General features: G+C 43.2%; 1 protein-coding gene across 8 annotated transcripts in view; it reads right to left on the bottom strand.

The window, feature by feature from the left end:
* Window positions 1-14,291, bottom strand: part of ST7 (suppression of tumorigenicity 7) — a 151,803-nt gene that overhangs the window by 51,438 nt on the left and 86,074 nt on the right. For 3 of the 8 annotated variants that reach the window (XM_055712096.1, XM_055712094.1, XM_055712099.1), the window contains exons 3-8: window positions 14,129-14,209; window positions 10,361-10,520; window positions 5,683-5,737; window positions 4,997-5,112; window positions 3,747-3,822; window positions 1,392-1,546 (exon numbers count right to left, since the gene is read on the bottom strand). In XM_055712096.1, coding sequence (XP_055568071.1) covers window positions 1,392-1,546; window positions 3,747-3,822; window positions 4,997-5,112; window positions 5,683-5,737; window positions 10,361-10,520; window positions 14,129-14,209 — 643 coding nt within the window. Of the gene's footprint in view, window positions 1-1,391; window positions 1,547-3,746; window positions 3,823-4,996; window positions 5,113-5,682; window positions 5,738-10,360; window positions 10,521-14,128; window positions 14,215-14,291 lie in introns of all 8 variants that reach the window. The other 5 variants (XM_055712098.1, XM_055712095.1, XM_055712100.1 and 2 more) reach the window with 3 other exon arrangements.

The following is a 14,291-nucleotide window of genomic DNA, read 5'->3' as shown; positions in this document are numbered from 1 at the left end:
GCAGTCACTTTTTAGCCCCTTTTGCCCTGTGGCAATGCACTCAGTTTTGAGGTTCAACTCGTTACTTCCTCTGCTGTGATACTGAAGGTTCAGGGTGTGAAATTTCATGATGACAGTAGCAACCTAGTACAGACAGGTTACAAAAATATCATACTTAGATTTGCCTGCACAAACGTAACCAGGTTATCTTGGACATAAGCAACATGACAGTGTTTAATTATTTTTTTTGTGTAGTTTTCGTAGAATCACTGTCATTTTCTGCACTCAGAATTCAGTGCACAAATTAAGGTTTCACAGACCACCATAAGCTAGAGCCTGAAAATCGTTTCAAGGGCTCAGCTGCTCTATATTCTTATTTTTAACAAAAATAAGTAAATCATCCTAAATACCGTTTTATAACCAACAAATGTTTAAAATACAACCCCAAGCTTTATAAAATCTCACATTTTCAGGTATAGACATGTGCACACTTTTGAAACCGGAGAACACAAGACAATCTCACTATGTACAATTTTTACCAGTAACCTTCAAATTATGCGAGATAGCTAGAGGCTGTGAATGCAAGTCCTGAGAAACCTGAAGATGCCCAAAGTATGTTAGTGCTTGTGCTTATGTAATTAATCGGTATTACTTTTGCCTGAAGTAGCCATCATAGACTAGAAATAACCTAGACTGATTGCTTTTTTAATCTTTTTGTTTATTTACCGGCAGTGAACTCCCATGTATTTTCAGGTTTACGAAGCATCTAATAAATATCATCACAGCAGCTAATTTTGCTTATTCAAAATTTAAAATAAAATAATAAAAATCTAGACTTTCAATGAGAGCACTGTATTATTCCAGTTGTTACTTTTTATGTTTCTGTGACCTTCATTAATATATGCAATTAACTTTTCAAATGTCACATTGGTTAATGGTTGTCATTAAATTTTACACAGAACAATGTAGTGTATATATTTACCCTCACAGCTGAAGGAAAAAAGCTGGTAAAGCATCACTTCACTCCTGTTTTCATCGTTCCTTACTGCCTGTTAACAATATGAGCCCACGTTTTCAAAATGGCTAAAGGCACTAGACACTAAAACAGTGTCCAGCATTTTCTGAATATCAGAACTGTTTTGGCTCTGCTACCTTTTCTTTTAAGTACATGTTACAACATTTTCTGCTGCAACAAAGACAAGGTGCATCTGTAATCTGAGCGTTGCTCATCTCAGTAACAGAATCAAACAGAAACACTGAAACAGAATAGTCTGGCTCTAGGGCCATATTCCAGCCAGTGTTGAATACTGAGTACATAGTTCTGAGAGGGAAAAGAAAAAACCCAAACCCGAAGAACTCCCCAGAACTTCTCCCCATTTATAGAAATGGCTATTCCATCCAAAGAAACTTACTGTGTTGGGCTTCATACTGGGCACCATGGTGCTGTAACTGCTGGCTGCGCCTGTAACAGCCCTCTCCAGCTTTCAGAGCTTGCTTGAACAGCTTCTCTGCTTCTACAATTGTTGTCGCTTCCTCTTCGGCCAAGAGTATATAGGCAGTAGCACACCTGTAAAAATACCAGACGAAAAACCATGAGAAAGTTCTATGAAGTAAAAGCTATACAAAGACATGCAGACTGGCAAGGATGTATGAAATACAGTGGCAATGGAGTTTTGTCCGTATACCTTTCTGATTAACTATTCAGATGAATAAATATTCTGGCAACCAGACCATGACTCTTATTTGTAGGTACTGTATCATTCAGCCACTTGAGTGCACCTACTGACAACTGCCCCAGAGAGTAAAGGACTGGCTCGCTAAGCAATCATGGCTTGTATCACTAAAGCTCCTTCTGGAAACCAAGACCAGTTTTACGCACTATTGTTTTAACAGAAAATGCCTCTGTTACTGTAATGGTATGAAAAGAATCAACAGAACTATAACACTTGCCATATGCCAAGGACAGATTACAAATGCAATTGTAAAGATTACAAACCAAAAACCCTCCTCCAACAAGAAAGCAGAATTTTTATGAATATGCAGAAAGGTGAAATGCACGGCGGGAGTCACCTTTTAGCTTTTAGCTGTCTAATTTAGATGTCTTAACTACCTGCCTCCATCAAGGTGCATCTTCACAAAGCCATTCATTTCACATGTTTAAACACCTCTCACACAAAGCACACTGCTGATAAGATTATTCTTTATACTGAAATAAAACTGGGCTGCAGCTGCCTCTAATTGTGTTTCAGAGTCACCAGCTGAGGAACAGGAAACAACAGGTCTGGGTGAAAACAAGATTCCAGGCACCAGTACTTTCTGTGGGCAACCTAGCTGAAAAGCAGCTTGGCAGAAAAGGTCTTGGGGGTCCTGGTGGACACCAAGTTCAACATGAGCCAGCGATGTGTCCTTGCAGCAAGAGCAAATGGTATCCTAATGCTCAGCATTAGGAGGACTGTTGACAGCAGTTTGAGGAAGGTGATCTTTCTCCTCTACTCAGCACTGGTGAGGCCACACCTGGAATGCTCTGTCCAGTTCTGGGCTGCCCAGTACAAGGGGACATGGACATACCAGAGTGAGTCCAGTGGAGGGCCATGAAGATGATTAAGTAACTGGAGCATCTCACATATAAGAAAAGGCTAAGAGAGCTGGGAATGTTCAGCTTGGAGAAAAGAAGGCTCAGGGCGACCCCATCAATGTTGGTAAATACCTGAAGTGAGGGTGCAAAGAGGATGGAACCAGGTTCTTTTTAGTGGTGCCCAGTTACAGACCAGAGGCAATGGGCACAAACTGAGACACAAGAGGCTTGCTCTGAGCATCAGGAAACACTTTTTCACTGTGAGGGTGACTGAGCACTGGCACAAGTTGTCTAGGGAGGCTGGAGAGTCTCCCTCCTTGGAGATATCCAAAAGCCAACTGGAAATGGTTCTGTGCAACGTGCTGGAGGTGGCCCTGCTTGAGCAGGGGTGTTGAACCACATGCTCTCCAGAGGTCCCTGCCAACCTCAGCCATTCTCTGATACGTGAGTAGAACTGGATAGGCTTATAGCTCACTCCTGCAAAAGCCTTCTCTGCTACATGCTCTCTCAGTTAAACTGCTGTGCAGGAACAAACAATTCTTTTTGACCTTCTGATGAAACATGTAAAGGACATTCTGTAAGGCACCAGGTTATGGAATTCGAGAATGCTGTAATCTCTGACAGCAACCTAAGGGACTCTCTCCGCTTTGTGCACTTTGGCAACATATATACAGTTTGCCATGCCAGTAAAGCATCGCAGCACTGAGTTTATTTTGGGATCTCAGAATACTACGCTTCTTACTGAGAAAACAGATAATGGACTCAAAGACTAAAGTCCCACAAAATGACATCATATTCTCTCAGACTATGAAATGAATATTTCAGAAGGTGTTTATGAGTCCCTTCTTTCTTGCCTCTGTTCCGGATGACTGACAAACCCCAAAGGGAACTCTCTAGCCTATAAATGCATAGTTCGTATGCTCATTAGGAGACAACTTTATTAACACTTCGCTATGCTGATACAAAGCCCACTGACATCAATGAGAAGACTCCCATTGTCAATGCTGCCCTAAGGATTTTCTGAGTGGCTAGCACAACATGCAGCTGTGCTTTTTTCCTCCCGTTGCAGGCCTTGCTGTGACAGGCCTGTAATCATCATTAAAAATTACTGTAGCAACCCCCCCTGCCTTAAGCTATCATCAAATGGATTTTTAAATGACAGGAAATAAATGTGAATGTTGTTGTCACTCACTCATTCAATTCCAAAGCTTCATGTGCTGCAGAAATTCGGGCTTGGGGGTTTCTCTCTCTCCAGGCTTTTTGCATTACTGTTCAATAAACAAAGCAGAACAGAGGCATATCAGTCATTACAGCATTAACAAGCAGAATCTACTGCATTATAACAACAGAATTTATTTTGCTCAGCCTGACTCACTCCACAGCACTCAAAGAGGTCAGTGATCCCTCAAAATAATCATAATAGTCATAATCAACATGATATTTTTGTCCCAAATACTCAGCTTTACTCTTTCACTTAATTAAACTCTTTTTCATAGGAAAATCTGGCTGAGAGATCATGCCATCTGCACTGTCACGTACAGAGGCGAGAAGCAGCTTTTTCCTCTTGGAGTAGCAGATTCCACAGGACACAAAAGAATACAAGGACAGTTAGGATTCTTATTCTAGTTCCTTACTGTGCTGTTGCTTGAGGTGAATGTTAAATGGAAACAACATCCAGGTTAATCAGACTGCCTCATAATTAGCCCATCAAGTTCAGAAACTAGGATTCATGTTTATCGCGTGTTAAAAAAGCACAGTATGTTCTCTTTTGTAATTATGCCCTCAGAATGGAGTGCCCAACTGTCAGTATCTCTTCTTTCCTAAGAGACAAAGATTTGTCTCTTCAGAGGCGAATTCTGATGATCAAAATCATTGTCGTGCATTTCAACATGTCACAGAACCAAAGTCTGCGTGTGGACTTAACAATAAAGGCTTAACACAACTAAAGCCACTTCTATCAAATTCAGCTGTAAATGTGTTGTTTCCGTTTTCTACAGAGCTTCAAACTACATCTGGGAATGAAACACAGGACTCAAGTTTTACATAAGCTCTCTCTCTTCTGTCCGCATAGACTAAATGGGACCTGGATAATGTAACTTAACATGCCACACTGCAGCCAGAGGCAAATTAAGCTATATATGTTTGAAGCCGCTGCAAGAAACAGGGAAAACCCCAAATCTTTACACTTGCAAATGGTACCTTGAATGACTTCAGCAAGAAAGCAGAACAAAATAGTGACACAAATTAGATAGTTCATACCTACAAAGATATTTGTTCAGATCTAGAATTCTACAAATACAACAGCAACGATTTTCCAGGCATGATCAGACTTTTGCCTTTCCTTATTCCCTAGAGAAATGATGCCTGACTGCATTTTTCTTGCACCAGTTTAAAACAATCATTAACCTATTAGCAAAACCAGTTGTTCACAAGGTTTCTTACTAGCATCTGCAGGCCGTAAATGATCCGTGTCACATGTAAAGAATGTCTGATGGTCCTGTGCTGAAAGATTCATATCATAGTAAGTCAAAGGTTCTCTCCCTGTTACCCATGTATACCTGAAAACATGCCAAAAAAGAGACATTTTGGTTAATGAGGTCACATTTGGCAAAATGAATCTAGAAAAGAATCCTAGACATTCGAGATGGGCATAGCCTAGTAAGGTCACCCAGCCAATCTCCCAACCAACACATGTTGCATTTCGCTGTACTGTGATGGAGCGACAGTAGTTGAACCTACGCTAATGAGGATGTTGGAAAGTACACACTGGAAATTGGTAACACACATATTCACACACTAAGACTGCATGAAACCTAGATGTAATTCATTATGTTGTTTTCTATAACTGATTTGAACAGAATTACTGCCTTAACAGTACCACGTACACCTGGTAGGTTTTTCCTTTTTTTTTATAGGGTCACTAAAAACTGCAGAAGTAACAAGTGCATGAGCATGAATTTAAATTCCTTTTCATTCAGAAACATTTTACAAATGACAGAAAAAACCTGGCATGAGCACATGTCCACAGTTGGTTTTGTTTGTCCATCTCTGAGTTAGATTAATGGATGTGCACAGCCAAGGTCCTTAACCCAGTACTATGCCCAAAACCGTAACACTGTAGCACTTACCGATTATATTCAGCTCCTCTGAACAAATTTAAAGGATTTCGCCAGACTTTGCATTCTGTTATAAACAGAAACACACAATAATGAATCTCTTTCACATTACAATGGGACTTGAGGATTATCAGAAACATCAGTTATCTTCTAATGAGCCTCACCAAATGACTTATTTATAGGGGAAAAAAATATCAAGAGCATAGAGATGCAGGTAATCAGACTGTTCTTCCCTTTTAAAATAATAATTTAATTATAGATTAGTGTCAACAAACATAATCATTCCAGACAAATAAACACTAACAAAGCTCCAAACGCCAGATGAAAAGATAATACTGATTAGTGCCAGGACTCACATTTACCGTAATGCAGAATTGAAGAGGGATCACACTGGGTTATTGCAGTGAAAAACAGCAATTAACTTGGTCCCTATGGACTTGTTATTTCCACAGAAAAAAATCAGAAAAACTGTCCAGTTAATACTGTAAATCACCGAGAATCTCAGTTACACTTGCCAAATCAAATTCCTCTTTAGCTCATGAAGTAAAAAATACATGGCAACATCTACTGACCTTACTTAAGTTACAAAGCATACTAGAGTTGACAAAGGATGTTGAAGGTGATTGGCAGAGAAAAGTTCATTGCATTGCAAAGGTTTGGGAACACTAAAAGCATTTCATACATTTCTTTCAGGGGGAAAAAACCTGTCAATTCTTCACAATGCAGGCAGGAAGAAACTAGAAAATCCACAACAATATAATTCAGAATAGAACTTATCAAAACCCAACCAAACACGTAAAAATGAATTTCTATAGCTTTTGAAAAGCTGAGGTCTCGATTCTGGTTTTTCTTCCTTTAACACTAGACTTGTTCTCTTCATTTCAACAAAGACAATTCACTCCAGTGAAGCTGAGACCAGAACCAAACCCAATATCTGCACAAATATTCACCAAGAGGCAGTGTCGTTCCACCACAGATCTGCTACTGGATGACCCCTCACACGGTGCTCTGCAAAAACTCATCATAGAATCATGAATCGTTTCAGCTGAAAAGACCTTCAAGATCATCAAGTTCAACTGTTAACCTAGCACTGCCAAGTCCACCACAAAACCATGTCCTTAAGTGCTGCATCTACCACGTCTTCTAAATACCTCCAGGGACAGAGACTCAACCACTTCCCTGGACAGCCTGCTCCAAGGCTTGACAGCCTGCCAGCATTTCACCAGCTGCTTTCCAGTACCAAAAGTCAACCAGCACATTTTCCCCTACAAAATCTTGTGACATTGTTTCTACACAGATCATAGAGACGGTTTTCTGGTGGGATATTGAGGCAGCAGGGTATCAAGCCTTCTTATACGACATGCTAAGTGTATGCCTGTTCCCTTTATGCCTGTTCCATTAAAGAAAGGGACAGAAATACAGAACTGCAAGTCAAGACCTTCTCTTTTCTCCTGAATGCAGCTCCCGTTTCTAAGTGTAAGGCTAAAGTGGTATGGAGAGAAAGCATTTTACAGAAATTATCTGCAGTAACATAATGACACCCACAGCTACACAAACACTAGTGAAGTGGCAAAGGAGGTGGGCCCTCAGCTTGCTGCCTACATCACCTAAAACTATGTGTGAAACAGAGACAGGGGAATGGGAAGAGGTTTGGGAAGAGCGAATGCATTGATTATACATCTGCATCTTTCAACTAACCACTTCAGGAGGTAGCTAATATTAGAAAGTTCCACTGGTTTACTCAGCAGAAGTGCTTGATCAACATTCAGCTGTTCTGTTGTGCACCCAGACAGTACGGCTGTTTGACAAGCTTCAATCTGACAATTTTTACATAATATGACTTTCAAACTATCATAAATATTAAATCCACATCAGCCTTCTCAGTTCCAGAGGTACAATTCAATGGTTTGGCTTACTAGTTGCAACCAAGAGGATTAGGCAACTATTTTATCACAGTGACACCATTCTTTTTGTTCATCTTATTTAAGTGGTTATACTTTATCCAAAGTATGCACTACTTCAGCACTGTAGCAGGGAAAGGTGGAATTGGAGAACAAAAAGAGGAGGTGAAGAAGGGATTTTATTACCACCTCCTGTCCTGGGGGTAGAGTTTGACATCTGTCTAGCTGGTTAAACATGATGTGTTTGTTCTTTGTTGTTTTTGTCTTGGTATCTGCTGGTACTGTGGTCTCAGTACAACAACCACGCTTCTGACGACAAAGCTATATACTGCAATATTCTACCATAGTCAAATATCTACATAGGAAAACGGGGTGCGCCAAGTGAAAAAGCCATTTTCACTTTGTTGGACAGTGAAAGAAATACCCCAGCACTGACGCAGGGTAAACTGAAAAGGCTGCCTTACCTGTTATGCTACAAGTAATAAAACTGTATCCCTTATTTTATACAAGCAATTAGGGTCTACTGAAGATTAATCTTTCAGCTCCTTGTTCAATGGTCATGTTTTGAGCATGCTATCTTTCTGAAGGCACAAATAACAAGCTATCTGTACAGACACACTATCCAGAGACACTGTGAGAGACCCAACTCACAGACTCAAGTGCCAATGCACTGAAAGGAAACACACTCCTTAACTATTTCTTTACATCAGAAAAGTCAAGATGCTTGGGTGAACCTCATTAGTCAAAATACTGTGCCTTCTGCTTTAAAACAATGAGTTATTTCAGAGCTGCTGAAGTGTGACTGAGCACACTGATGAGTTTTCAGGTGTTTCCAAGCCATCCCATGCTTTCTGCCAGTTCATCCAAATCTAATATCCTGGACGACGCAATGCTGCTATTCACAGCCTCTCCTCGGATGGGAATGACAGCAGCTGAATTTGCTGTGCTTAAGTAGAAATACTCAGCAGAAAGCAAGGGATTTTGAGGCCACCTATTTCATTGAACTTGTGAGTTCAAAGCTAATTGTTGTTTGCTTGTTTTCATGAACACTGAAGAGCAGAAATAAAATTTGCCAGGTACAGAAATAGGCACCTCAGCTGCTAAAAAATAATAATAATAACTAAAATACATATTTTTTCATTCAGTTTTCTGCACTTGTTAATTCTGATATATTTTAAAAGCCTGCAGAGGAAATAAATTTAATGAAACTGTACTTGACTCTAGGTGCACATCCCTAATGAAACCCAAATTAATTTCTAGCATTAAGATTATGGCCTGTATGGCAAGCTAGGGCCGAAACAGGCGGCCTTCATTTCACAGACGAGGAACAAAAGCCAAGATGCTCCTGCCCTGACTTTCCTTTTGCAGTGGGCATCTCCAGCTCAAGCCAGAAGCAACACCACTTCAGCACCTTCATCACCCATGGGCTAGGTCTTCAAACCATCCCCCCCAGGTAGCTGAGTCACCCAAGCACAGAGACAAGTTCCCCTGGGACTCCTCTTCAGTCTGCAAAGATCAGTGCTTAGGGGGCTGATTCATTTTAGGCAGGCTGGCCTGTCTCTCAGAGGAACCATCCTCAGGCGACCAGGCACCGGAATCAAAGTGCCTCAGCAGAACCCCAAACCCTGTGACCTGACCAAAGTGACCTGCAGGGATAGTCCTCCTGTGGCAGAGTTGCAACAGGACTCAAGCTGCCTCAGTTCACACTGACATCTTCCCCACCATCACATGAGAGCTGATTTCTTGTGATTTAACATTTCTTCACCAGACCAAGTAAATATGTGTCCATTACAGTAATACATAAACGCACGAAAAAATGACAACTTGTACATTTATACTGGTCATGTAAGGCTCTCAAAACACCTCCTCAATCACATGCTAATTCATAATAATCACACACACTAGAAAAGAAGCCAGAAAGTCAACTTTAAAGGTTTGAATGGCTCAGAGTCAGACACCTTCAGCCTGACTTGCAGCACCCACTCCTTGCACTGAAGCTCCTAGCGGCTTTGAAGGCCTGGAAGCTCACAAACATTGCAAATGCCAGAAATCAGGGCCCCTAAACTGGAGGCCTTTTGTTAAAACCTGAAGGCGTTATGATGTGTGCAAAGTCACAAATCAAATCAGTAGCAGAGTCAGGTACAGAACAAGCCTTTTAGCTATCGAAAGCCACTGCGCTTCCACTTACTCGAGTGAAATCCAAACGTTGTTTACATACTACTTTCATGATCTAAATAATCAAGCGACACAAAAGCAGATGGGCATTCTTCACATCTTTTTCTGATGTTTTTGGTTACAACTTTGTTATTATTCAAAATAATTTAAATAAAAACACTGCCTGCCTTTAGAAACGATGTTGCAGAAAGAGCATGTGCAATTTCGCCGGGCTTTCAGAACACGGAGGGAACAGATGCACTGGCAACACAGCCTGAGCAAGGAGCACGGCATGGATTTGGAAAGATATAATTAGCCAGAGCAATTAATGAAGCAGCTCTGCCTTTTATTTGACGAGAGAACAAGTTTAAAGGAAGCCTCATCTGGTCTTACGGCTTCAGAACAAGATGGTATTTTGTACCCCGCGCCCGCCCCGGGGCTGCTGCCAAGCCGGGCCCGGGGCAGCGGTGGGGCGGGAGGGCCGGCTGCCCGAACCGGCCGCTCTGTCCTCCCTCGGGCATATAACGGCCATTCCCCCCCCGCACTGAGTGAGCCAGGGCACGGGAACCTTCAGCTTTACACCGCCTGGGAAGCCGAGGGACAGGCGGCAGCTGCCGCCGCCCGCCGCCCCTCACCTGAGACGCTCTGGCGGCTGGAGTCCGCGTCCCCGTTGGCGGCGCTGGCGGTGCTGGGCGCGCTGTTGTCCACCCCGCCCAGCAGGGGGCGCAAGTGGCTCACCGAGACCTGCTCGATGAAGGACGTCCCGTACTTGCGGAAGTACCACCACTCGAAGATCTGCAACAGACAGCGAGAGCGCGCCGCGTCAGCGCCCGCCCCGCCCCGCCCCGCCCCGCCCCGCCCCGCCCCGCGCGGCCCCGCCCCGCCCCGCCCCGCCCCGCGCGGCTCCTCAGCCCGCTCTCCCGCCCCTCAGCAGGGAGGCACCGGCCGGCGGGGACTCGGGCCTCCCCCCGGACCCTGAGGGAGGCACCGGCCGGCGGGGACTCGGGCCTTCCCCCGGACCCTGAGGGAGGCACCGGCCGGCGGGGACTCGGGCCTCCCCCCGGACCCTGAGGGAGGCACCGGCCGGCGGGGACTCGGGCCTTCCCCCGGACCCTGAGGGAGGCACCGGCCGGCGGGGACTCGGGCCTTCCCCCGGACCCTGAGGGAGGCACCGGCCGGCGGGGACTCGGGCCTTCCCCCGGACCCTGAGGGAGGCACCGGCCGGCGTCTGCCCTGCCCGAGGAGCGGGCCGGCCTCCCTGGCAAGCAGCCAGCCTCCCCGGGGCATGCCGAGTTGGAATTTCATAACAGTTCGTGCCGAATCCGGCAATTCGCTTTCAAAACCTGGTTTACAGAGAGTGAAAAATCTCAGTCTCGTCAGCAAAGAATGTTGTTGGAGTTTTTTGTTTTGAACGGGGTTTTTTTTGTGGGGTATTTTTTTTTTTTTTACCCAAAGAACCTTAAATGAAATTATTTATTTCAAAGGCGTTTAAAATTGTTAGGAGCATTCCTTTACATTTACTTTTGGGAAAAGAAAACCAAAAACCAACAGCCCAGCAGCTCAGCTCCATCCCGTCTGACATCAACGGGATGCTGCAGTCAGGAGTACACTCTCCCCTCATCTTCCCCGAGCTCCCACTGCAGTCAAGGGAAAGTGAGGAAAAGCAGGTTTGCCTGTTTTCCCAGTAATGCTTCCAAAGGAATTAACTGAGTTTAATTAAAAAATAATAAAATAATGTTACTCCAGGAAGCTGAATCCTATTCCTTTTACGATTTTTTTTCCTAACTGCACTGTGTTTTGTTTGGTTGACTTGGGCTGATTCCAAATTTATTTTCAGGCTTTTGGTTCACCTAGCAAATCGGAAAAGATTTACAGAGCTCTACTCAGAAGATCATTCCACAGCCTAAAAAACCCCCTTAACTGAAATTGTATACATAAATATGTATCTGTGGTATTTTCACAGAGAAATTACACTTATTTCAGGAAACTATGTAAACCTGCAAAGGAAGACTATTTCATATAAACAGAGAAAAGATTTTAACTGTAAAAACTGTAAAGACACTTATAGTGAGTTTGTAAAATGAGTGTATTTTGCAGTTCCACCTTAATCGTCACCCAAACATCTATACACCAACAGAAACAAAAGCAAATCAAAGGGTTTTTGAAAAATGGTTATCTATTAATTCTTACTACAACTAGACACAACCAACAGCGAGTGCAATGATTGTGTTCACATCATTGCCACCATCAGTGTGCTGCCAAGCAGGTCCTGGTGGGCCAACCAGGAGCCAGCAGGCTCTGGAAGACCTCTTAGGAGTCCACCTGCTGCAGAGAGGTTCAGGCTGGGCTCCACGCTCTCCCACAATAGTTTTTCATTTTTAAGTTCTCTTGATCTCTTTAAATAATTGAACTGACTTCTGTGTCCATGGGATTGTCTGTAGGCAAGACATACTTTTTTTTTTTTTTTCCCCCTCTCCCTTTAAAGCGTTCCATAGGGGAAAACCAGAAGATAAACCTTCTGGCATAGCAAGAAAATGTTCCTTTCCAAAGGATACTCCAAGGCATTCTGCACTGGGGCTTCCCCTAACTTCAGCTACGTTGTTCAGGCATCTAGAGCACTCGTATGGAGGAAGCCTGGCCCTAGCTGCACTGGAATGGGGTGGGCATGCAGCTGGTCACCACCTGAGACAAGTTCACACAAGAGGGTGCAGCAACCCTGGAAATCACTGGGTCCCCAAAACAGTCTAATGGGTCTTCTAGGGCACATCAGCAACAAGAATGGATCAGTCTAATGAGGAGAAGACAGAAGGGCTACGTGAACACATAAAGGTCACAAGCACTGGGAAGATAAACAGATGGTCACAGAGAAACCTGAACAGAAAGACACCCAGCCGTCTGTGACCTCTACATCCCAGGCAGATCACTGAAACCCCACACAGCCTGGACAGTTCCTCCTTACACAGGCACCACGGTGTGTCTGTCACTGTACTTGGTCCACCAGCACACACTTGCAGGAGTGCCCAGGTGGGACGGCTGGGAGCTAAGGACAGAATGTCGAGGCTCTGTCACTGAACACTTGCTCTGTGCTGCTGATACACATCCCCTGGTATACACCACTGCCTCCACATGCTGGATATAGGGGACAAGGAGCTGGCACAGGTAAGCAAGCTTTTTTAGCTGTTCTTATGCTCTTAGGCACACACCACCTACTAAAAAGTTTAGAATTTAAATATGATCTAAGAGACCATCTTAACCTAAGCAGGCAGCATGTGGCTGAACATTACAGAAAGGCTGTGCCATAAAGATAGTCACAGATCTGCTGTGAGCATGTTTCTGTTTTATCTTTGGAAACTTTGAGGCTTGAACAAATCAAGGCACCAAAGCCACAGTTCTACCTACCCAAGGCCTCAGAGAGAGTGGTCGTTAGGAATCGAAGATCACGGTCTTACATTGAGGCAAGGGACACTCAGTAAGACTATCACTGTAATGTAAGTGAGGGACTGAAGGCTGGATGGTCAAAATTCTTAGCAGTTATAGATGTATCTAACAAACTTTGTACTTTCTTTAGAAGAAGTATAAAAAATTATATTTCAAAATGTGCTAATAAATTCCTGCTCATTCTTTCAATGCTAATCACCTTCTAGACAAAAAGTCAGTAAAACCCAGAAGAGGAGAGCGAGCAGCACAAAAGCATGCTTGAGCCCACTTGCCCTTCACAAATGTACACCGGCTGGAAAACTGTCACACTGAATTTCAATGAAACTGAGAGTACAAGCAGAAAGAATGTATATAAATATGTGGTCACTACTACAGTTCAGCTGAGGGACAAGAGCTTGCTAGAACATAGATACAACTGTAAGTCTGCCTCCCTAGATTTACATATATATTAATTACTTCAAACAATGGCATTAAAGCTCATAAATTGTTTAAGGCAGCTCTGAAAAATATTAGCAATGTTGAGTGAATCCAATGCCAGGAAACATCAGCCAGATCATACAGTCTCTTAGAAATTAAAGCCATAAATCATCATCATAATAAGCCTTTGCTTGGAGTCATTTGTTCGGGGTGTATGAGAAGGTAATCTGTAATCTGGTACTGAAGTCAAAACAATACATTCTCTCCCACAATTTCTGCAACTTTCTCAGACAGCGTCAGCTGTTTTGAAACCTGATTTCTATAAATCAAATTTGATTTCTAACTGTACCAGCCAGTTTGAAAGCAATGTAAAGTCAACAAGCTTTTGATGGTTCAGCAAATGAGAGATCATCTGGCAGAGTAATAGCTGACTATGAGGATTAATTACCCATTGAAAGAGATCTTGATCAGAGAGGAAATTAAAAGGAAAGATAATTTCTACACCACTTCTGAAAGAAAAGGCCACCTCATTTCTGTCATATACATACAGTGGGAAGGGAGCTCATCTTCACAGACCTTGTCCCCTTCACAGCAGTGGCAAACTTCTCTGGGATCTTTCTAGTTGGTGCCTGTGCTTTGAAATCAGAAAAGGGTCAAAGATCTCCAAACCCTCAAGGGATCTTTGAAACCATTATGTCCACAAAGGCCAAG

The sequence above is a fragment of the Falco cherrug genome, chromosome 5, assembly GCF_023634085.1.
Source record: "Falco cherrug isolate bFalChe1 chromosome 5, bFalChe1.pri, whole genome shotgun sequence".
In the NCBI taxonomy this organism is placed as follows: domain Eukaryota; kingdom Metazoa; phylum Chordata; class Aves; order Falconiformes; family Falconidae; genus Falco; species Falco cherrug.
The sequence above is the reverse complement of the archived record's forward strand: the minus strand, read 5'-3'. Positions and strand labels throughout refer to the sequence as shown.